The sequence below is a fragment of the Oryza glaberrima genome, chromosome 5 (genome assembly GCF_000147395.1).
Source record: "Oryza glaberrima chromosome 5, OglaRS2, whole genome shotgun sequence".
In the NCBI taxonomy this organism is placed as follows: Eukaryota; Viridiplantae; Streptophyta; class Magnoliopsida; order Poales; family Poaceae; genus Oryza; species Oryza glaberrima.
In genome coordinates this window covers 4,853,097-4,877,555 of record NC_068330.1, presented here as the reverse complement: position 1 = coordinate 4,877,555, position 24,459 = coordinate 4,853,097, and the positions used below count along the sequence as shown (strand labels likewise).

The 24,459-nt window shown below is 40.1% G+C and overlaps 3 protein-coding genes across 3 annotated transcripts; 2 read left to right on the top strand and 1 right to left on the bottom strand.

Moving 5' to 3' along the window:
* LOC127772880 (putative cullin-like protein 2) lies at positions 1-5,871 on the top strand. The gene is made up of 12 exons (XM_052298866.1): positions 1-85; positions 171-547; positions 823-922; positions 1,767-1,952; positions 2,067-2,114; positions 2,197-2,313; positions 2,388-2,450; positions 3,951-4,013; positions 4,622-4,700; positions 4,798-4,931; positions 5,030-5,574; positions 5,679-5,871. The coding sequence occupies exons 2-11, from the start codon at positions 183-185 to the stop codon at positions 5,240-5,242; spliced, it is 1,368 nt and encodes a 455-aa protein (XP_052154826.1). The 5' UTR covers positions 1-85; positions 171-182; the 3' UTR covers positions 5,243-5,574; positions 5,679-5,871.
* A 9,717-nt stretch (positions 5,872-15,588) lies between these two features.
* Positions 15,589-16,522, bottom strand: LOC127774565 (uncharacterized). The gene has a single exon (XM_052300829.1). It carries the CDS (start codon positions 16,391-16,393, stop codon positions 15,827-15,829), a length of 567 nt encoding a protein of 188 aa, XP_052156789.1. The 5' UTR covers positions 16,394-16,522; the 3' UTR covers positions 15,589-15,826.
* Positions 16,523-23,783: 7,261 nt separating this feature from the next.
* On the top strand, positions 23,784-24,208 carry LOC127775213 (uncharacterized). Its single transcript, XM_052301541.1, has one exon. It carries the CDS (start codon positions 23,804-23,806, stop codon positions 24,206-24,208), a length of 405 nt encoding a protein of 134 aa, XP_052157501.1. The 5' UTR covers positions 23,784-23,803.
* The last annotated feature ends 251 nt before the right edge of the window (positions 24,209-24,459 follow it).

Sequence of the window (24,459 nt, the reverse complement as noted above, 5' to 3'; positions counted from 1 at the left end):
CTTCCTCCCATCCGCAGCGACGCGCGCGGTGGTTGCCGGAGGCGAGGTCGGGCGGGCGGAGCGGCGGAGCGCTACCGGCGACGAGGTGAGGCGGTGGTGCGTTCGCGTCGCTTAACTCACCCGCTTTTTTTGTGGTCTCTAACCTCTCTTCCCCCACCCACGTTCGCTAGGTGTTCGAGAAAATGTCTACAGGACAAGTTCACCGCGGGCGGGAGGGAGCGGCCGTGGAGAGCCACGGGGAGGACTTGCTGAGCGTCCTACCGGATGAGATTCTGCTACACATCCGGTCTATGCTTCCGGCTGAAGCTGTCGCGCGCACGCGGTTTCTGTCTCGCCGCTGGGCGAAGCTTCCGCTGCACTCCACGCCCCCCGCCTCCTCCCTCCTTCAACAAGCCTGGCGCGGTGGCGGCGGGGCCAGGGGCGGCGGCGTCCTGGACCTCGAGGAAGGATGGCGCGACGTGCTCGCCGGCGTCGCCAAGCTCAAGAGTATCCATACTGATTCAGATTTCGGGGGCTTCTCGCCCGACGAATACATGCACATATACACGTAAGTTCCTAACCTGCTTGCTCGATTCTCCGCTTGGGTTCTCTCGGATTTGTGGGGGTTTTTGTTCGTTGGGGTTCCAATCTGATTTCATCTAGTTGTCTTCTCTTCTTGGGTTCTCTCGATTCCGGGGTTTTTGTTCTTTTGTTCGTTGGGTTCCAATCTGATTTGTCTTCTCCGCTTGGGTTCTCTCGGATTTGCGGGGGTTTCGTTCCTTTGTTCCTTGGGGTTCCAATCTGATTTGATCTGTTGCTTGGTCTTGGTGTGCGTCACGGCAGGTTGGTGTATTACATGTGCACGCAGAAGGGGCACAAAGACTACCCGAAAGAGCTGTACCACCTATGCAAGCAGGCATTGGATGATCACCTGGATTCCATCGTACGTGTGCTGTTCCTAATTTTGTTTTGATGTTTTTCTGCGGCCTGGCTGCTCGATTTCGCCGCTGCACGTTTAGGTTCTTAGTGCGGCGATAATTGTTGCAGAATAGGGTTCTACGTTTATTCTGGTTTGTCTGCGATTTTTTTTGGCGAGGAACCCCCTTGTCTCTAGCATATTGAATAGTGCATCCCAACTAACTGTGTCAAATGCTTTGTGAAAATCAAGCTAGAATTGGTTTCTTCTTCTTGAGAGCATTCACATTTCTGAGGCTAAAATGAAGTTTTCAGTGATGGATTTGTTTTTAATGATACCTGATTCATAGGATCAACCAAATTGGTTATCTCCGATTGCACTCTATTAGCATAAACTTTGCTGAGTAACTTGGTGAGGCTGTGAAAGAGTGAGATTGGTCTGAAATCAGCCTGAAAGACTTCTTCAAGATTTGGCACTAATTTGCTGAGGAATATTTTGTAGAATTCATTTGTGAAGCCATCTGGCAGTAATGTTTGGCTCTTTTTTTTTTTCTGCTCCTGCAATGTGTAGAATTCATTTATGAAGCCATCTGGCAGTAATGTTTGGTTCATTTCTTTTTTCTGTTCCTGCAATGTTGCAACCTGCAAGTTATTGGTCTTCCCTGTGTATATCCTCAACGAGTTCTTAGAGCTGCATACATATGCCTTATTGATGATAATTCTTTGCAATGAAGCAAGTTAGATTGATTCTCTACTTTCAGTGCGAGGCACATTTGTTGGGATCGATGATTGCATTTGATATTCCATCTTAAGAATGACAGGATGAGACCGTTCTTGTGCTTTTTTCCTAATCTATATCTCTGATCTTGTAGGTGTTACCCTCCTTGAATGAGAAGCATGGCAATTTTCTTCTTGCAGAGATGCTGCAAAGTTGGGAGAAACACAAGCTAATGGTAAGGTGGCTGAGGAGGTTCTTTGATTATCTTGATCGTGTTTCCATCACTTGGAAGTCTCTTCACTCGCTCGAACATATGGGCTGGATAGGATTCCGGGATATGGTAAGCGCCTGTTAGTTTTCGGAGAAGATCTTTACACGAGTGTTAACTTAGAAGCACTACAGACTTATTACTCAAGATTTGACACGTACCTTGTTGATTTTTCTGTTGTGATAGGTTTTTGATAAACTGAAAAGTACTCTGACCACTACTGTGATTGGCATGGTGGGCTTGCCCTCTTCTTCTTAATCTCGTGCATATTCTATAGAGCTAACTTGATCAGCACCCATTTCTTTTTATTTAACAGATAAATGATGAAAGAAATGGTTTGCTCATAGACCGTGCACTCCTGAAGAATGTTATTCATATGTGTAATGAATTCAGGGATAGTCAACTGAATTCCTACCCTGAATACATTCTCAAGGTATTTATGGAGTTCTGAAATTTACATTGCGGCTAAGTTTTTTGGTACCCTCTTACTAGTTATGTGCTTAATAGGCCGAGGAATGCTTACAAAAAGAGAAAGAGCAGGTTTACTCACATTCTACTACAGAACCGAAGGTATTTACGGTTTGTCTCAGTTATATGTTTGATGTTTCTTCGCAGCTTTTTTAATGATGCATGTAAAACATGCAACGACTTTTCTGTGCTTCTGACATTGTTACCCTTTCATCCTAAATGCTTTTTTTTTACAGTAAACGGCAAGAGAATTGCCGGTTATATTAGGAGGATAGAAAAGAGTTTTACATCAGATAGAATAGTTTCAGCGAATTCAAACAACTAGGTAAAGCCAACAAAGTGATGAACAAACCTAGAGTTGCAGGCTTCACACTTTGAGTTGATAGATAGGCGTGCAGAAGAAATTATAAACAAGGATAACTCCCGATGCAGAGTTTTGCTTTGTGATGAAAAGGTTGCATTGAACTAAGAAAACTCTGTGCTCTGCGAAGTTGCAAAGTGAAAAAAATCATTGACAATCAATTTACTGAGTATTTTTTGCTTTCTGACTGTAGACCAAGGATAAAAAGAGGATGTTTAGTACAAGTGATGAACTGCATCCAGTATCTGAAACTTTTCAGAAGATATGGAATTGTCTCATGTCATGCTCCACATGCTGTACTGCTGAAATATTCCAATCTCCTTGAAATTTTTACACCTGTGCAGGATACCAGTGATAAGGGTATGGCTCTGCTGAAAAATGGAACAGATACTGCCAAGAGTAGAAAGGTGATTAATCCTATGTCTTTGCTCTGTTCCTTGGCATGGCAATTTGCTCTGTTACTTCACATCGTGCTTTGCAAGTTTCCACATCCTTGGGATGACATTCTTAATTTATATTTAATTTGCTTGTCAAACCAGTCCCCCGCGGGTGCACAATGGCATCTAACATCTTAATTGTGCTGACTAGCTAGCCAATGAGTATTTATTTATGCTGCAAATTATAGTATCAAGAGAATAACTATTGCTAAATGCACGCATGCAATGAACGATATATTGTGTTTTGATTATTCTTGAATCTGGTTTTCGGATGGACTATTTGTTCCTAGATCTCACCCTGCTGTGAATCTTTATTATGTGGTCGATGTAGTCTGTAACGATTACCTATATAGTTGTTTTGGTAGTCATGCATAGTACAAACTGACAGCTTTACAGTCAATTGCTCTTACAAGGATTCAAAGTGATGAACAAACCTAGAGTTGCAGGCTTCACACTTTGAGTTGATAGATAGGCGTGCAGAAGAAATTATAAACAAGGATAACTCCCGATGCAGAGTTTTGCTTTGTGATGAAAAGGTTGCATTGAACTAAGAAAACTCTGTGCTCTGCGAAGTTGCAAAGTGAAAAAATCATTGGCAATCAATTTACTGAGTATTTTTTGCTTTCTGACTGTAGACCAAGGATAAAAAGAGGATGTTTAGTACAAGTGATGAACTGCATCCAGTATCTGAAACTTTTCAGAAGATATTGAATTGTCTCATGTCATGCTCCACATGCTGTACTGCTGAAATATTCCAATCTCCTTGAAATTTTTAATCTCCTTGAAATTTTTACACCTGTGCAGGATACCAGTGATAAGGGTATGGCTCTGGTGAAACATGGAACAGATACTGCCAAGAGTAGAAAGGTGATTAATCCTATGTCTTTGCTCTGTTCCTTGGCCTGGCAATTTGCTCTGTTACTTCACATCGTGCTTTGCAAGTTTCCACATCCTTGGGATGACATTCTTAATTTACATTTCATTTGCTTGTCAAACCAGTCCCCCGCGGGTGCACAATGGCATCTAACATCTTAATTGTGCTGACTAGCTAGCCAATGAGTATTTATTTATGCTGCAAATTATAGTATCAAGAGAATAACTATTGTTAAATGCACACATGCAATGAACGATATATTTTGTTTTGATTATTCTTGAATCTGGTTTTCGGATGGACTATTTGTTCCTGGATCTCACCCTGCTGTGAATCTTTATTATGTGGTCGATGTAGTCTGTAACGATTACCTGTATAGTTGTTTTGGTAGTCATGCATAGTACAAACTGACAGCTTTACAGTCAATTGCTATTACAAGGATTCACTAGTTAGCTGGTTTTCATGCTTTCTACTGCAATGTCTTTTCGTGTTATTTGTTCAAAAGTGAATGGTCTCGTTGCTTATCTTGCATCGCAAACACTGGAAATGCACTATGTACAACTTATGCTAATCAGCACTACTATTGCATGCTGCACATGTGCAGAATAAGAAGAATGAAGTAATGGTGGGATTCCCAATAAATCTAATCAGTGGTTCACGAGTTGTTGATGAGATTTTAGGACGTAATGTCTTGTTATTTGTTAACTTTTCATGGTTTTTCTTCCATGTGCCTAAATTTGTTATCCCTCACTGATTTCTGTTTTGACCTACTCTTAATAGGGGTTCCTGTCAAAGCTCCATTTACTGATAGCACGTTTGAGTTTGGCACTTCCAGCTGTAATCCTCCTGACTCATTCGGATATATACCAACCACCTCGAAATCATTTGCAGAACGTCTTATGGCTCCTGAAAACGTAAGTGATGGATCACTATAGTCACATTCCTTCATATATGCTTTTTTGTCTTTGTTACCTAACATCTCTAAGTTGAATAAACTTACTCAATTTTGCAGGAGGATCTTGTAGTGATGCTATCACTGGACCTAGCTGAAGAGCTAGAGACAATTGATGAGGTCTACCAGCAAATCTCAAGAAAAGGAGAGCGAGGTTCCAGCAAGTTGTGGAAGTTCATCGACCATGGAGTTAAGAAATGCACGCAGATCAGGCGGAGTATTACTTTGCTAGGAGGATCTCCACAAGAGATACCAAATTACTTGATCAGATAGCACAATCTATCTGAAGTTCCTTACTTTCCTGTGCACATGTGCAGTAAACCAAAGTTAGATTAAAGACTCTATCTGAAGATTGCAACAGTGATTTGGTCTATCTTGTTTGTGCCATAATTTGGTCAATATTTGGTTTCATTTGAGCTGTCCAAATTATGTTGAAGTAGCTTGGAAAATTAATTCAACTTGTGTGCAGGGATTTGTGATTTACTGAGGTGCACGAGTGGCTGGGGAGCTGTAGTGTTTTGATCCGTGTGATGACGCATATGCAGTCTCGATGTGGCTGTGCATAGTTTTGGGCTAATTAATTACTACTCCCTCCGTTTCACAATGTAAGTCATTCTAACATTTTTCACATTCATATTGATACTAATGAATCTAGACATATATATCTATTTAGATTCATTAACATTAATATGAATGTGAAAAATGCTAGAATGACTTCATTGTGAAATGGAGGAAGTAGCATACAAAAACAATGGAATACGTAGTTTTGCTGGTGGCATGCAAGAGCTGGATGGCTAGCGGCTTGGCGCATGCAGCGATGCGGTATCGGAGTAGCTATATTTATGGCGCCATATTTTTCACCAAAAAATAGTTGGTATGTTTTTACATTGTAATTCTCTAAATTACATATGTAATTTTATTGTATATAGTATGTTAGTCCCAAAATTATACATATAAGTGTCTAAATTACATATGTAATTTTAGTGTATTTATGATGTAAGTCTCAAAAATTACATATATAAGTATCTAAATTACATATGTAATTTTAATATGTTTAGAATGTAAGTCTTAAAATTACATATGTAAGTGTTTAAATTACATATGTAATTTTAATATATTTAGAATGTAATCACAGTAAAAAGAAGAGGAAGCTCACAAATCACGTCTGTTTAGAGAAAAGAAAGAAGCTAGCTAGCAAAGTAGAAAATAATTACTCACAAAATCACATGTCCCTTTGAGTATTAATAACAAAGTAATTAAGTGATAAGTCATCCTTGATATACACCTCGACAAAAATCAGCAATCAGCGTGGGAAGCTAAGCATGAAAAATCAAGGGAGATCCTAACGCCAGGAAAGTTTTTTCTTAAAAAACATGCGCCATAAATATAGCAATACCGTTGCTTTATCATTTTATTTCCGTTTTTGTTAAGATTTTATATTTTGTGTGGGACCGGTTGATTGACGTGTATGCCGGCCGGTATATATACGCTCGTGACGGCGAGAATTTAGAATATTTACTGTTAAATTCACATGCCTTAACATTTTTACCACTTAATCCGGGGTGGTCTAGCCCACGAACGTTCGAGATGAGCGGATTTCATGAACGGTTTTCATGGCATAACATATCTTCATACTTAATTACATGCCTAATTACGTGATTAATATTTGTTTCTTCTGTTAATAACCATATCTATGCCGCCACAATTTGTACTTACGAGATTTGTTTGATTGGATTCTATTTTTTGGGAAAAATATCCGGTGCTGCATGATCAACATTTTTTATTTATATTAAAGTTAATACACTAAATTATCTAATTGCAAATATAAATTCTATAGAAAGTTTATATACATAAAGTCTATATAGAAACTTTTTATATATAAAATGTATATATTGAAAGTTTATATATATAAAGTCTACATAAAAAATTTTATATATTGGGCTTCATATATATATAATTTATATATGTAGAAAGTCCCATAAAATAATTCATATTAAAAAGTTCCGTAAATAAAAGGACGTAACTACACAGCTAGTGGTAGCTACAACTCCATCTATAAGAGGCACCATCCACCTATACTTCAAATACAATTTCTCTTAAACTACTCATCATCCACCTATACTTCAAATACAATTTTCTCTTAAACTGCTCATCCGATCTACGATCCGATTACACCGTTGTGTTCGTAACAATTAAATCTTTACAATAAGATCTCACATGATTATATTTTGATAAAAAATCACAAATTACTTTTATGATATGTCTAAATTACTTTTAGATTTCACTAAGTTACTTCTTAGACATATAAAAGTAAATTCAGTAAAGCCTAAAAGTAATTTACATATATTATAGAAGTAACTTAGAACAAAATGAAGGTAACTTTGGCATGCCATTTGAAGTCAATCCATTGTAGAGATAAAAGCATGACTCTATCTAGAAATTAAATTAATCAACACAAATTATGAAATTAACTTAAAAAATAATAGAAGTCAATCCATTGTAGAGATAAAAGCATGACTCTGAACTCTTAAAATGATGGGTAGGATATGCATGATGATTTTTCGACAGGTGGATCAACTTCTCGAGAGGTGAGAAAGGGGTAGACCTCAGAAAACCATGACGACCAGTGGCGGGAAGCTATCCTTGGGAACACAATGGATGGTGGACAGAACTGTCGCTGTTTAATGAACTATGGAGATAAAATTTGATCAGTTTATGCTAGGTCTTAGGCTTGTGAAAAGAATTGCAAAATTGGCTTTATACAAATAAACCATTAGCCTCTCATTGAATATCTTCTATCATATGCATCGTTGTTGTGGTGGCTTGCTGAGTACGGTTGGTACTCACTCCTGCTATTTAAAAATTCCATCAGAAGCCGGTGATGAAGTCTCGGATGACCCATATGCTTACTACCAGGAGGGTGAAGAAGATGGCGGCGCTTAGTAGGTCTTAGTTACGGTCGTTGCCTGTGGTAATGGCGTCGCCGCTGCCTTGATTCCGCTGCTTATCTATTTCTGCTTTTGGGATGTATTCCAGACCGTTTAGTCCTATGTTCTAAGGCTATGCCTGCGGGCCTATGATGTAATAATTCGCGCTAGACAATCTTTGTATGCATACTTGATATTTCAGCAATGTAATCGTGAGTACCAGACTACTTGATCTAGAGAAATGGTACTATTAACACAAGTGATTCCTGTTATAAAAACGGGGGTCTACAGTATATTACCTGCAGACTTTACCTGATCTGATGTGTTGGAGAGCATCAGATGGCCCTCCAACATCTCCTCGTTGTTCTCAAGACCTTGTGCTCCATCATCTCTATGCTCGTCAATTTCCTTGGCACGAAATTCATTTGGCAAAACAAAAACTCTTATGTCTCTAGAGAAATCAAGCACAGCTACCTCGTCTTCTTTAGCCGATAATTCTAAATTTATCGGCTTTTGTTGTTTTCCAATAATACTATTCTTTGTCTTTTGCAAGCGTGTGAGTTTATGTTTCCTTAGCTCTGCAATTTCTACCTCGAGCTCCCGCTCTAGCTCACGCCGTTGGTCCTCGGATTAATCATCTAGTGTAACAGTGTTATTGTCGAGATCGAAAATGTGCTCTTGATCAATGTTGGCAGTTTTTGACATGTATTTCAGTTTGCCCCCAACCGAATTTACAGCATTTGAACTCTGTGTGTTCAACCATATACATAGTACTATTTGATGATATTTTAAAGATGACAAACTATGTGGGGGTACAAAATCATTAGGCTATAATCGCTACTAGCATATGAAGCCGAATTATTTCCACTAGATATTTTATATAAGTGACCTATAAGACTAAGATGTAACTTGTGACTGACCGATACTTGGCATGGCATGCAATGAATTAACATAATCAACTGAGTAATTAATATTACCATAGCCATACATGTTGTTCATCGGCAAAACTTGTTGTGTAGTTGTAGTTTCTGAAATAATCACCTATGAATTAAAAGGTGCGCGTACATATTGTATATTGCTAGCATTGTAAAAATTTAAAGCATGTGAATTTCTTTGCATAGGCTGTGACATATTATTTTCGTAATTGAAAGATCTCGTATAATTATTTGAATAATCACTAGCCAATGTGGTATATCCATTAAATGTAGGCCTAGCAATATTTATCTGAGAAGAAATAATTTGAAGGAACATGCAAAGTATTTGTAGATTGTACCTCGCAATTGGCGTAGTGAGGTAGCGGTGTAGCACTCCTGTATGCCTCCATGTATTTTTCAGCAAGTCTAGACCTTTTATTGTGCAATTCGTGTACCTAGCAAAAATCAGAGAAATTAATTTGCACTTACAGGTCGTGAATTGGTTGATCGCTAGCCAGTAGATATCCTCGTTGACCAGTGTATATAGTCCGCTGTTCCTAATCTGCTGCTCGCCTAGGCCCTGATCGAAATCAGTTCTCTGATTGACACCCGTCCGCGAGCTTGCTGATGATAGCCGCCGCTGCCGCCGAATGAATCGATTCGGCAGCACAGACCACCGATGGCGACAAAAATTGATCTACGGAGTAGATTAAATAAAATAGAGAAAATAGACACGGTTGATCGGCTGATTTCGGCCGAACAAATTACGGCTGAAACTATTCTCCAGTGGAGTTGTCAAAATATGTTGATCTTTTTTTAGTCAACAGAAAATCACCTAACGATTTATGGTGTAATCAACAGAGTCGTTAAAATCGATAGCACAAAAGCGGCTAGTGAAACCGATTTCAAGATTAATTCACTTTCGCAAAATCACACGACTAATTTACGAGCAAATCAGTAAAGAAGATAATATCGTATTTACTGACGACGAACGACTAGGGGATGCTAGGGTGTGACATCCTGGCTCACGGCTTAATAGGATTAATATAATACTTATGCCAATAAGTTTCAATTACTTTCTTGTAAGCCAATCTCTAAAGAACTATGAGGTTAAACGTGCTTGGTCTAGAGTAATTTCGGGATGGGTGACCGACCTAATTTTGGGATGGGTGAACTCTTCATGCTAAAAAAACAAAAAATTTCGGGATGGGTGACCGACTGAGATGTAAAGGCTTGAGGCTAAAAAAAAATTCTTCCTGTCTAAAGGCACACGAGGGAAATAATTTCGGGATGGGTGAGGGCAAAGGCTTGAGGCTAAAAAAAAATTCTTCCTGTCTAAAGGCACACGAGGGAAATAATTTCGGGATGGGTGACCTCTTCATGCTAAAAAAAAAATAATTTCAGGATGGATGACCTTTTCATGCTAAAAAACAAAATAATTTCGGGATGGGTGACCGACTGAGATATTCTTCCTGCCTAAAGGCACACGAGTGAGGGCAAAGGCATGAGGCTAACAAAAAAAAATAATTTCGGGATGGGTGAACGACTGAGATATTCTTCCTGCCTAAAGGCACACGAGTGAGGGAAAATGTCTAAGGCTAAAAAAAAAATTCTTCCTGCCTAAAGGCACACGAGTGAGGGCAAAGGCCTTAGGCTAAAAAAAATTCTTTCTGCCTAAAGGCACACGAGTGAGGGCAAAGGCCTGAGGCTAAAAAAACAAAATAATTTCGGGATGGGTGACCGACTAAGAAATTCTTCATGCCTAAAGGCACACAAGTGAGAGGGCAAAGGTCTGAGGCTAAAAAAAAACAAAATTTATGCCTAAAGGGACAAGAGTGAGGGCAAAGGTGTCACGTCCGGAATTTCTATCCAAAATTCCAAACGCTTACATGTGTGTAAACCCTCGTCTAGGAATCAGCCGAGGCACACAATAACAAATTGATAATAGAGTACAATTATTACTCTAATTAATAAGTGAATATAAAGTCATTACAGAGGTAGATAGTTCCTCTCAAACAATAAAAATCTAAGCAGCGGAAAATAAGATAAACGGCGCAGGCGTCTCCATCCCACAAGCAGCTTGACCAGGGCTACGCCTAATCCTCCACACCTTCAGCATTACTGTAGAACTCCTCCTCTGATGAATGATTGCAAGGTGAGTATATGATATACTCAACAAGCCACACAGCAAATATGCAAATGTAGGAGATAACAAAGGATGGCATAATATAGTCTCATTTGCATAAATGACATTTAATAAATACTTCAGAATTTAATAAATCAGTAAAGGATTTACTTAAACAATATTAATCCAACACTATACAACATACCCGTTGCATAGGCCCAACCATTCTGAACAACCATTCCCAGCTGCACAGCTATATCTCCAAATCAGGAATATACCATTCCATACCAGGAGCTAAACAAGTTATTACCAATTACAGCATCATTTATTATGGTGAGAGGTGTGAGACTAATCACGAAAGACATTGTTAGACCCGCCCATAACCGCGGGCACGGCTATTCGAATAGTTTTACTCTGGCTAGAGGTGTACCACTGTACCCACAAGATATAACCTCAACATCATGTCAACCATGCGTCGCGATACTTAACAAGTACCCGAATAGAGATTGTGACAATACTCTTCGCATAACACAATTCAAAGCAGTGCACCGATCCTGGATCATAATCACCCCCTTATAAACAAGGCAAGGACTCCCCAGCGACCTCCGTGGGCTTATCTCCGCCACTTCACAGTCTGGTGCTCTACAATGGACCACACTATACAAAAGGTAAAGCCGTTGCTCACGCTGGCTTGTGGTTGGCACGGTTAATGTTTCACAACCGAAAATCGTGAACCGGTCCTTAATTGTCATGAGCACGACCATCAAAACCATGTGCTCACAACCCACCATTATCAGGTTGTAGTTAGCAAATTAATTAATCATCCTACCATGATTAACCATCATGAGCTACCATTAATCCATCATTTAGTAATAGTGAATCATTAGTTATCCCATTCATATGAGCTAATGTCTCTAAGCATGGCTAAGCATCCTAATTAGCTAAAACCATATAATGTTCTAGCTAATCCAATTATTAACCAGGTGACAAAGTATAGGTAATCAATATCAAAGGGCTATAACAAAGGCAATAGGTTATTCCCACCCAATGACATTCAAAAATAAATGCAATAGTTGAATAGAAACAATAGCTTTAAACGGGATCAACATGCTCAAAGGGTTGTTTGGGATCTGTGTGACTTGCCTTGCTGGCCTTGGAACTCTTCAAAATCTTCTCCTGCGAAATCGGACTCTCCGGGAACGTCGGAATCTAAGCATAAAAGAGCAAAATCACCAAAATAGCACATAAACAATCATAATCAGTACATGTGGATATTTTTAACATGAGATCTCAATTTTAGAAAAATTTAGAGACTTGAACCAACTAAATCCGAGGTAAGATGAATTAGTTATGAATTTTTAAAGATTAAATCGGATTAAATCATTTATTTAGATTTTAATTGAATTATGACGCAATAAAGAAATATTTTTGAAAAGGAAAAGAGATTTATTGCGTCAGCGGCTCGGGTTTACGGTGGACCGGGTGCACGGGAACGGTCTACGGATCGAACGGCTAGGATCTAATCTAGACAAACGGACGACCGAGATCGATCTAATCCACCACGGGTCTACGGCTGACGTGACGCTGACGTCGACGATGACGTCATCACCGGAGGCGGCTCGGCACGTCATGCTCGCCGGCGAACGACGGCGCGGCGGCGCAAACGGAGGGCACCTACGCGTAGAGGGCGACGCGAACTCGCCGAGGGCTTGGACGACGGTGGACGGCAACGGACGGCGACGGCGGCGAGGTCGAAGCGGCGAGGACGCACGGGTCGACGACGACGGTGATGCTCCGGCGGTCTTCGGCGGATACGGAGGACGGGACGAGGACGGCGACGACTTGGCGAACCCTACGGCGGCCTTCCCGAGCGACAACGACGACCGGAGCGGTGGCGGCGCACGGCTGGACTTGCGGCGGCGACGGCGGCGCACGGCTTGACGTGGAGGCGGTGCTACAAGCGGCGGCAAGCTAAGGCGAGGATGGCAACGAAGAGAGGAGGTCTCGGGGGTCCTTATATAGGGGCTAGGGGGCGGCGATGGAGGCCCACGGCGGCGAGATGGAAGGTTTAGGGTTAGTGGAGAGAAAACGAATCCGAATCAAGCTCGAATCCAACGATTTCCAAACGAAATTAGCCGGAGATTCCAAAAGAGAAAAGGAAGAGGAGATCCCGAGGATCATTTCACCTCTATTGATTTGATCGGAGATGGAAAGACGTGGGTGAATTTGGAAGGAGGCGGCGGCGGCTTGCGCGCGGCTAGGGCGCAGCTGCGGCGCGAGGTAGACGACGGCCCTGACAGGTGGGCCCCACTTGTCAGCGGGAGAGAGGCGGCTCGGCTCGGCGGGCTGGCTAGGCCAGGCGCAAGCAGGCTGAGGAGAGAGAGAGACTTGGGCCGATTTTCGGCCCAAAGCCAAAAGGGAGATTTTAAAACCTTTTTCTATTTAAATTATTCATGAAATGATATTTCATTGATTAAAAATACTTTCTTGGCTCAAATAAATCCCAGAAAAATCTAGGAACTATAGAATCAAGTGAAGTATTTAATAAAATTTTATCTGGCCCACTTTTATATTGGAATTTATTATTTAAAATTAGATCTTTTCTTCTAGGCTTTTAAAATCATTTCTAATAATTCCATTTAAACAACAATTTATAAATTTAGGATTTTCAGGGTGTGACAAAAGGCCTGAGGCTAAAAAAAATAAAATTTATTATTTTTTATTATACTCATCCGTGACGAGCTATAATTTAGACCCGTTAGAGATGAGAGTCATCCGTGACGAGCTATAATTTAGACCCGTTGAAGCTATAATTTAGGCCCGTTAGAGATGAGAGTTATCCGTGACGGGCTATAATTTAGACCTATTAGAGATGAGAGTTATCTCTGACGGGCTATAGTTTAGGCCCGTTAGAGATGAGAGTCATCCGTAACGGGCTTTTGTGTTGGCCCGATTGAGAGGTGTGTCATCCGTGACGGCCGGATGTCCGATTGAGATATTTTTTCACATCACTAACCTTTGCTTAGTGATGGGGGCCTGTCCGAAAGAGATGATGCTTTAAGCCCGTTAGAAATAACCGATCCTGTTCTAGTGGTTATACGTATGTTACAATTTAATTACTCTATGATTGTCTTATATTTGGACATTCCAAATATTTAGGAGAAAATTTATCAATCAATGTATAGCTAGACACCTGTACAATGAACCAAAATATTAGCACAAGAAAGATCTTGGCAGGAACTCTTGCAGTTAGTTCTCGCCGACAAATTATCTACATCCAAGATCTTCATTTCTCCACGTGAACTTTTTTTTTTTAATTGTGCAATCAGTCCATAGGAATCTAATGTTTAAGTTTAGTTTCAATGTCGTCTAATGAAACTCCTGATGTCTGATTTTGTTGATTCGTCCAACTGAGAGCAGAAAAAAAAAATCACAATCCAGTCATTCAAAATAAGAAGCAAATACTCTCAAGGGGACTACGAGCGTAAAAGAATCAGACAGGTGCTACTCGCACTCGCAGGTAGTCAATTTCAGCGGTATATTCTGCAGTCAACACTACCATTTACCAGCTAATTATGTTCATCGACTGGGAATCTGGGATGCTATCCATGTTGAGCTTGGTTATTTTGTTATTTGTGCTCTAATATTTGATCTGATTTTTTTTCAATACTAAGACCATAATATTTGGGGTTATGTACCACCTGCCAAGACTATAATTGTGGTTTTGTGTAATTCACGGTTTGTATCAAACTTACTCCTTGCTCCAACCCAATTTTCTGAAACACGTACGAGAGGGAAAAACTGACTGCGTTGGAAAGAAAAGAACTTTGAAGTTCTGAATAACCATAAACCGCATGCTATTGGTGACTGCAAACATATCGTCTTTCATGAAGATGACATAAAGTAACGGCATAGACTGGATGTTGCAAGTCCATACTACTATATTCATGTCCGTAAAGCAAACATTGCATACTAATGAAAAAGGGTTCTCAGCTGTTTTGGCCTTGCAGAGGCGGTTCTGAAGAATTCTGAATCTCCATATACATTTTGGCAGTGCGGTAAATAAATTCTTGGAGAGAAGAGATAAATTTTCGGCAACGGTAGACAAACAACAAAAAATTATCCCGAAATCAATATTCAGAAGACATCAGAAAAACATGCAGTCTTTACAAATTGACCAGATGCATATTTGCACTACACCAATTTACATCAGCCCCGAACTGCAATCTGAACCACCCCAAGTTTGAGCCCTACAAATCTCATCTTTAGACCACCCCATGACCAAAACCTTTTGTGGATCCAAGAATCGAGTTACGGACCTTTGGCTGCTCAGATTAAAGCACAGTGAAAAAATGTATATATCTAAATTGGCAAGATATTAATTAGTACCATCCGACATCTGAGAAAATTTGCTTTGAACATTTGAAAAGCTTAGTTGCGATTCCACCTATGAGTTCTGATGAAAATACTATAACTCATATACTATATCATTAACCCGTCCGATCACATTAGCAACCGATTAGTGAAAAGATTGGACTTTTCTTTTACATGAGCTCTGAACTAGAGGAGGGAAGCTTCCTGCACCAAAAGGGGAAGGGGAAGGCTAATTGGCTAAATGGCTGTCGAATGATTTTCGATTCATGTTTCAATTTGACCAAAAAAATTTGACCACCAAGAGAAGAGAATGACAGTTGATGAAAACATAGGACACTTCAAAATAATTTCTCTGCCAGACAGAGAATGGAAGCACAAAGTGGAATCATATAGAGGTGACAAGAGAAAGACAGATGATGAAAACATATGACACTTCAAAATAATTTCTCTGCCAGACAGAGAATGGAAGCACAAAGTGAATCATACAGAGGTGAATTGATTTGTTCACTACAAAAGCTTAGTTCCTTCTGTTGAATCGGGAAATTGCGGACCGTTGATCAAATCGTTCTAGAATTGATCTTACAAGCTTCCAATCTTCATCGTCAAGGTCGGTGTGGGAAGGATGATGACGATCTGACCAGTGCCCCAAAACCTCCTCCCGTGCTTCCTCGTTCAGCCTAATGGCCTCCTCCCTCTTGGCGAAATAGTCATAGTCCACCTCCACAAATCCTTTGCGAGCGTACTCGCCCCGAACCCAGGCCTGGAACTTGGCGTACTTAGCCTCGTCCTCGTAGGATTCGCGGGTGCACTCGTAGAGAAGCATGGTGTACTCGTCCTTCTCCTCCTCCGGCGATGGCACCAGCGACGGGTTGGCGCGCTTCAGCTCCCGGAACCTGGCGCAGATGGGCTCGTTGCACTGAGCGAGGATCCAGTCCACCTCCTCCTTGGGCAGGCGCCACATCTTCTTCTTCTTTGCTGGTGCTGGAAGAGAAGGAGCATCGTCATCTCCTCCTTCCAGGACGGAAGACTCCCCTTTTCTCTTCTTGGTAGGGGAGACGGAAACAGAGACCTCGACGCCGGCCATCTCGCCCGAGAGAGCGATCGATGCGATCGGATCTGGCCGCAACAATTGCTTGCGAGAGGGATCGATTTGCGGAAGGAAATCACACGATTTGGGAGGAGATAATTGATAGAAGAATAATTATATAGGCTGCCTGGGAGGAGGGACTGACTCGGACTCGGAGTAGGAACGGCGAGCGACCGACGCCGTGTCGGACTTCTCGCGTGTCGTGGCCACCAATCTCTCACTACACATAAAACGCAAAGTCTAATATGCATCCTCGCTGAAAAAGACCATCAACCGGCCCATTACCCTTCCCTCCGTTTTTTTTCCGTTTCACTGTTTCCGTTTTTTCCGTTTCCACTTTTAAGGTGATAAGTTTTCGTTTTTAGTTTCCTCTTTTACGTAACCCTGTTTTTTTCACACCGTTTTTTTTCCAGATTACCTTTTTTATTTCAACTATTTTTTTGGAAACTTTCTACATGTAGACTTTTTTTATTTATACCCTTATATATAGACTTTTTATATAAAAAGTTTTTATATATAGACTTTATGTATTTATAAACTATATATATATTTTCTATATAAAAACTTTATATACTCCAATTAGTATATATATATATATATATATCATATGCAATTAGAAATTTTAGTGGATATTTTCTAAAAAGAAAAGAGTCCAATCAAAACAAACTTGGAAAAAATTAAGCATTTACGGACAGAAACGACAAAATAGGTGCAAATCGTGATTAGGTGTGTGATTTACATGATTTAGTACGAAGAAAGGCTAATGGTTTGTGAGATTCGTCTCGCACGAACGAGGAACGTTCGTGTACTAGACCTCCCCCCCTATACCTCCCCTCATCTTCCCTGATTGCCCTTTGGAACCGTCGGCCATCTGTCAGCAAAGAAAACTCATTTTTCAATTTAAATTAGCTTTTTTTCTATTTTCATAAAATTATTTAAACTTCAAAATTTCATGTCTTCATCCGTGACTCCGATCCACGGCACCCCATTCAAGTCCTCTTTTTTTTTCCCTAAAATTACAGGTATCGAAATATTATGTTCCTTTTAGGGTTTTTCTTGGTTTTCCCACTTTTTCTAGATTTTTATAATTTTGGTACATATTAATCAGTTTATTTGCTTGCCATAAAAATCTCTCAATTCTAACGTCCATGTTTTTGTCAGAAACAGTTCTTAATGCCGCTGTTTGTTTGATTGGGTATTTTAAGACACATGTCTCATGGCAAGATATGTGAAATTATAATTGAGCTGCCTCTTTTTTTAGGACGAAAAATCTAGACATTCTCCATGACTTCTTCTTAGGTTAGATGATAGCTTTTCTTTTTACTATCTGGATTTCTACTATAATCAACTAACCATTTCTGTTGATTTGCGGCGGTTGTTTTATTATGGACTTGTTTTTTTTCGTTCCCATCCTTGTTTTTTTGGCTCGGCGTGGTTCTCCTCCAACACTGCACACGACGTCATCCACCTCCTCCCTCCATGACCCCAACCGCCAGCCACCGTTGTCCTCACCACCTGGACCGCCGGTGCTGGGAAGGAGAAGAAGCAAGAAAGGGGAGAATAGAAATGGAATCCATGGCGGCGGCTCTGGCTTGCTCCTGCCCGCCGCCGTCCTTCGCCGCTTCCTCTGCCGTCGCTGTCCATGGCGACCGCCGGTGCCAAGAAGGAGAATAGAAAGGGGAAGAAGAAAGGGGAGCGATAGAAAAGGAAGAGATGGAGGAGGAAGAAGGAAGGTGAGAGGGAGGACTGATGTGGGCCCCACATGTCAGTGGGCCCACATTTCTTTTTTGCGCTAATGACTAATTGGTCCCAGACATTTTTTTTATTTCTAATATCACCTAAGCGCCACGTCAACACCACGTGGAAAGAAAACGAGTCAATATTGCCATGTAGGCGCCACGTCAGCGAAACCGCCCTCCAAAACAGCCCAGGGAGTCAAATTGCACCGGTTTTAAGAGTTTGGGAGTCGAGATATCCGGTTTTGTGGTTTAGGGTCACGGATTAGATTTCGATCAATTTCGAGGGTCATGAAGTGAACTTATTCCAATTAAGTATCACCCACATTTTCTGACCCCGCTTGCGTGCCGGCCCAGATTAATTTTTGCCAAAATTATTACCACGATGAAAATTAATTTAACCCTTGGAGACTGGCCCAAGGCCTTCAGGCCGGCGTCTCTATCATGGTGTATCACCAGAATAATAATATTCAGTAGAATCGACCAAAGTTTTACAACAACATAAATATTGGAAGAAAACTCGGGAAATCAGTTCTCGCAGACAAAACAATCGACATCCAAGATCTACACTGCTCCACGAGAACTTTGATTAATTTTAAGTTGTCCAACCAATCCATAGGAGTCTAATGTTTAGGTCTAATTAAATTTGTGGTAAGATTTGAGCAAAAGCTGGTAATAAAATTATGAAATCCCTGATTTCTGATTTTATCGATTCGTACAAATGAGAACAGAAAAAAGACCACTTTACAATCACTCCCAGCAGTGGCGGACGCAGGATTAAAATATAGATGGGACGACGGAGCTAGCCCTAATTAGATGATGTCACAATACATACACAACCCATAGTCACCGGCTGATGGCGGCAGAGCTAACTCTAATTAGGTGATGGCACAATGCACACAAACCATAGTCGCCGGCTCATTGCGCGGCAGTGCACGGCACAGATATCGAGAAAGTTAACAACGAAAATTGGTAGTCGAACAAATATATATGATTTATATGTAGGGAGAGAAAAAGAGAAATGTTGTTAGACAATAATAAGGGGAACCACTTTCAATCGGGGTTATAAAATAAGATGAAAAATTATTTAGGGGTTTAAGTGCTTCGCCAAAATAGTTCAAGTGAGTAAAATATATTTTTTTATATATTTACCAATTTAACTATTTACTGTAAATTGTATAGAAATAGAAAAATAAATTTTATATATGGTCAAAATCAGGAACAGTCAAAATGGTACTACTTATACATAAATAATACTTATAAGTCACGAATTTTCATAAATATTTTTGTCTCTACTTAAAATATTTGATTTATCTAATTATTTAAAAGTAGACGGATGAATAATGTGTTAAAAATAGGTCTACAAATGAGGTTTAGGGGCGTAGCCGCGTGAGGCGACACGGACCATAGTTGGGCCGGCCGACCCTCCCTACCTAATGGGTGCGTCCACTACTGACTCCCAGTATGAAGCAAATATTCTCAAAGGGACAGGTATATATATTAAAGGCTACTACCATTTACCAGAGCTAATTATATCATTTACCGGGAATCTGGGATGCTATCCTTGTGAGCTTGTAATGAACTTGCTTCTATATATATAGCTCAGAGCAGAATGCTTTTTGCAAAGTCAAGTAACTACCGTTTCCTAACTTTGTACATCTCTCATCACTTTTTGAAAAAGTGAGCAAAAGATCAATGGATGAAGAATAAGATATCAAAAAGTTTATTTCCAATCTATTATATACTAAAAGTCCATTAAACTTTCTATAAACGCTCCGAAACCACCAAGTGGCACCCTATAAACACTCTCAAATTGCCAAGTGGCACCATAATAAATAAGAAAAATCTGACCATCTATTTTTACTTATATTGGTGTACCCATTGTTTTGAATGGTTAGATTTACGTAGATCTATTTAATCTTTATCTTTACCTATTATAAAAGGTTAAGATGTTTTTGTCAACTTTTTTCATACGTCGTCCCTGGAGGCGCGCAGTCCGATTCTCTCCCCGTACGCGAAACGGACAACTCTAGGTTGTTTGCTATATGGCTTGATTCCGAGGTCGATATGATGCAATTTTGCTCTAATTCTTGGTAAAACTGAAAGAGAAAGAGATAAAGATCAAATCCCCTCAATCAATTTTGGATTATCTCCGCGGATGTGGACGGATTTCATGGAGGGGGAGGTTTCCGGCAGTGTTGGGAAGCTGCGGAGTCGGACGGAGGTAGCGGACGGACCTGTAGCACTGGGACCCACGCGATAGTGAGAGGAGGAGAAGGGATGCCGATTAGACTTTGTGGTTGCTTGATGGGCCGGATGCGCGCTTGCAGGCCGAGGTGGAAGGGAGGAGAAGTGAGGTTAACGGGCCGGCTTGGCTACGGGCTAAAGAAAGAATGGGCTTAAAATGACCCAGGGAGAAAGGAGGGTTTTATTTAGATTTCTATTTAAGTAAATGCTAAAATAATGTTTGTATTATTAAAATTAGCAATGGTGCTCTGAAAATACCGAAAAAATTTCACATAGTGTAATTAATCATGGAGAACTTAATAAAAAATAAATCCAGCCATAGTTTATTTGGAAAATTTTATTTTTCCACATTTACCTTGATTTTTACGAGCCTTTCTTTTCTTCAACATCGTATACATGTATAGGTATGATTTTATATTTTAATTAATTACATAATGTAAATTTTTCTTAACCTTTTCTTAAATTTCTCATCTTTTCTCCCGTTGCAATGCACGGGTATTTTTTCTAGTAAAGAAAAAAAACATCCGGAACCATCATATACGGAACCAACGTACTTAATGTCGAACATACGTGCGTATGTACTGTACGCACTTCCCTTCTGTCTTTCCATATTTTCATTCATGTGTTATTTTCTATTTAATGAGAAAATATAAACAAAAATACTTTTACATGTAAAAAAAAACACAAATAGACCAACTACTAGGTCTAGCAGCTCTCCCTATTTCTAAATCGCTACGTGGTACTATTAAATTAGAGAAAGTATTAGAAAATCGTAAAAAATACAAAGCAACGGACCATCGATTTCTACTTAAATTGATGGATTTAGGTTGTTAGATTTTTCAACAAAAAGAATCCCATACCTCTCTCCCTCCCTCCCCACCCCTGTGCAGTGTTAAAATCCATTAAACATTTTGTAAACACCTCTAAGCTACTATATCACATACTTAAATTAAAGAAAATCTTAGAAATTTGAAAAAAAAGACAATTATATAATAAAAGTTCATTAAATATCTTACAAATACTTTTAATTCGCCAAGTGGTACCTTACAAACGCTCCTAGGTCGTCAAGTGGCACTCTAATCCAACCAACGATTTTTATTTAAGTCGGTGATCCATTATTTTTATATTAGAAGGTTAGATATTTTTTTTATAAAAAGCACACATTCCGAACCTCCCGTCACGTACGTACCAACGAGCTATGTTCATGAGAAATTATAATCAAAATTATTTTTACATTAAAAAAATCACAAAGAGACCTCCACCTATTAGGTCTAGCAACTCTCGCTCTGTGACTCTAAATATTTTACAAATGCCTCTAAACTGCTAAATGGTGCTATTAAATTAAATAAAATACTAGAAAATCTTAAAAAAGAAAAAAACTTTTGGCTACCGATTTGTTAGTTTTTTAATAGGAAAAATCCCAAACCTCTATCCCTCCCTCCCCACCCCTGTGCGGTGTTAAAATCCATTAAACATTTTATAAACACCTCTAACCTACTATATCACATACTTAAATTAAAGAAAATCATAGAAATTTCAAAAAAAAGACAATTATATAATAAAAATTCATTAAACATCTTACAAATACTTTTAATTCATCAAGTGGTACCTTACAAACGTTCCTAGGTCGCCAAATGATACTCTAATCCAACCATCGATTTTTATTTAAATCGGTGATCCATTATTTTTATATTAGATTGTTAGATTTTTTTTAAAAAAAATCACACATTCCGAACCTCCCATCACGTACGTACCAAAGAGCTATGAGAAACTATAATCAAAATTATTTTTACATTAAAAAAATCACAAAGAGACCTCCACCTATTAGGTCTAGCAGCTCTCGCTCTGTGACTCTAAATATCTTACAAATGCCTCTAAATATCTACGTGGTGCTATTAAATTAAATAAAATACTAGGAAATCTTAAAAAAACAAAACATTTGGCTATCGATTTGTTAGTTTTTTAATAAGAAAAAACCCAAAACTCTCTCCCTCCCTCCCCACCCCTGTGCGGTGTTAAAATCCATTAAACATTTTATAAGCACCTCTAAGCTACTATATCACATACTTAAATTAAAGAAAATCTTAGAAATTTTGAAAAAAAGATAATTATATAATAAATGTTCATTAAACATCTTACAAATACTTTTAATTCGCCAAGTGGTATATTACAAACGCTCCTAGGTCGCCAAGTGGCACTCTAATCCAACCATCGATTTTTATTTAAATCGGTGATCTATTATTTTTATATTAGAAGGTTAGATTTTTTTTTAAAAAAAGCACACATTCCGACCTCCCGTCACGTACATACCAAAGAGCTATGTTCATGAGAAATTATAAACAAAATTATTTTTACATTAAAAAATCACACAGAGACCTCCACCTATTAGGTCTAGTAGCTCTCGCTCTGTGACTCTAAATATCCTACAAATGCTTCTAAACTGCTACGCGGTGCTATTAAATTAAATAAAATAATAGAAAATCTTAAAAAAGAACAAAACATTTGGCTATCGATTTGTTAGTTTTTTAATAAAAAAGTCCCAAACCTCTCTCCCTCCCTCCCCATCCCCGTGCGGTGTTAAAATCCATTAAATATCTGTAAAATCGATGATTGCTCGATTGGTTTTTTAATCGACCTTTTGATGTTGTGAGTATGTCCTTTGTACGTGATCAGGATTTTGTATTGATCTCTATTTTTTTTTCTTTGACTGTTGTACGTGATGTGTTAAACGCGTGTGCGGAGACGGACGGTGCTGCTGGGTCGAACTTGCTGGACAAAAAATTTGTGCGATCGAAAAGTTACTGATTTTTTGAAGTATAGTTAAGACTTTGTATTGTTCCGTTGATGCTGCGTTCACGGCCGTAGATGCGAGAGGGTGGACGTGAAGCAACATTGCCCGATTGGAGCGGTGCATCCCGATCAGCTGGTGTTGTGTGTTGCAGATAGAACTTCATAAGAGAGAGTACGTATCAACTAAGTATGGATCGGAAAACGAGCGACACAAGAAATCGCGGACGCACGCGGACGTGACTGCATGGCTGCCTAGTGAGAGACTGCTGGCCACGATACGCGAGTAAGTCCGACACGGCGTCGGTCGCTCGCCGTTCCAACTCCGACTCCTCCTCCCAGGACCCAGGCAGCCTATATTATTATTCTTGTAGAATCCATTATCTCCTCCCAAATCGTGTGATTTCCATCTGTCGTCCGCAAATCGATCTCTCTCGCAAGCAACTTTGTTGCGGGCAGATCACATCGCCCATCTCTCTTGCAAGCCGCCAGATCCGATCACATCGATCGCTCTCTCGGGCTTGATGGCCGGCGCGAGGTTTCTGTTTCCGTCTCCCCTACCAAGAAGAGAAAAGGGGAGTGTTCCGCCCTGGACGGAGGAGAGGATGCTCTTGCTCCTCCAGCAAAGAAGAAGAAGATGTGGCTGCTGCCGCAGGAGGAGGTGGACTGGATCCTCGCCCAGTCGAACGAGCCCGTCCCCACCGAGTTCCGGGAGCTGAAGCGCGCCAACCCTTCGCTGGTGCCCTCGCCGGAGGAGGAGAAGGACGAGTCCACCATGCTTCTTTACGCGTGCGTCCGCAACTGCTACGAGGAGGAGGCCAAGTTCGCCAAGTTCCAGGCTTGGGTTCGCGGCGAGTACGCTCGGAAAGGATTCGTCGAGGTGGACTACGACTACTTCGGCGAGAGGGCGGAGGTGTTCAGGCTGAACGACGAGGCACGGGAGGAGGTGATGGGACACTGGGATCATCCTTCCGACACCGACGATGATGACGACGAAGACTGGAAGCTTTTCATTAGGGAAATTAGGAGGACCTTCGTCTGAATCTCATACCTATACCAGAGATTCAGCGTTTTTTTCCCTTATTTTGTATATAAGAACAATTCATCTTTGAATTGATGTAGTTTCTCGATTCAACAGAAGGAATAAGCTAATTTATGGATCAACAAACAGTTCGGCTGTGCATGACATCTGTTCAAAAAAATTTAAGTGTGTTGTTTTGACTGATTATTAATTCTTCTTAACTGCTTGGTTTACAATGTCGTGTGCTCTGTTGTAACTGCATTGACAGGAGA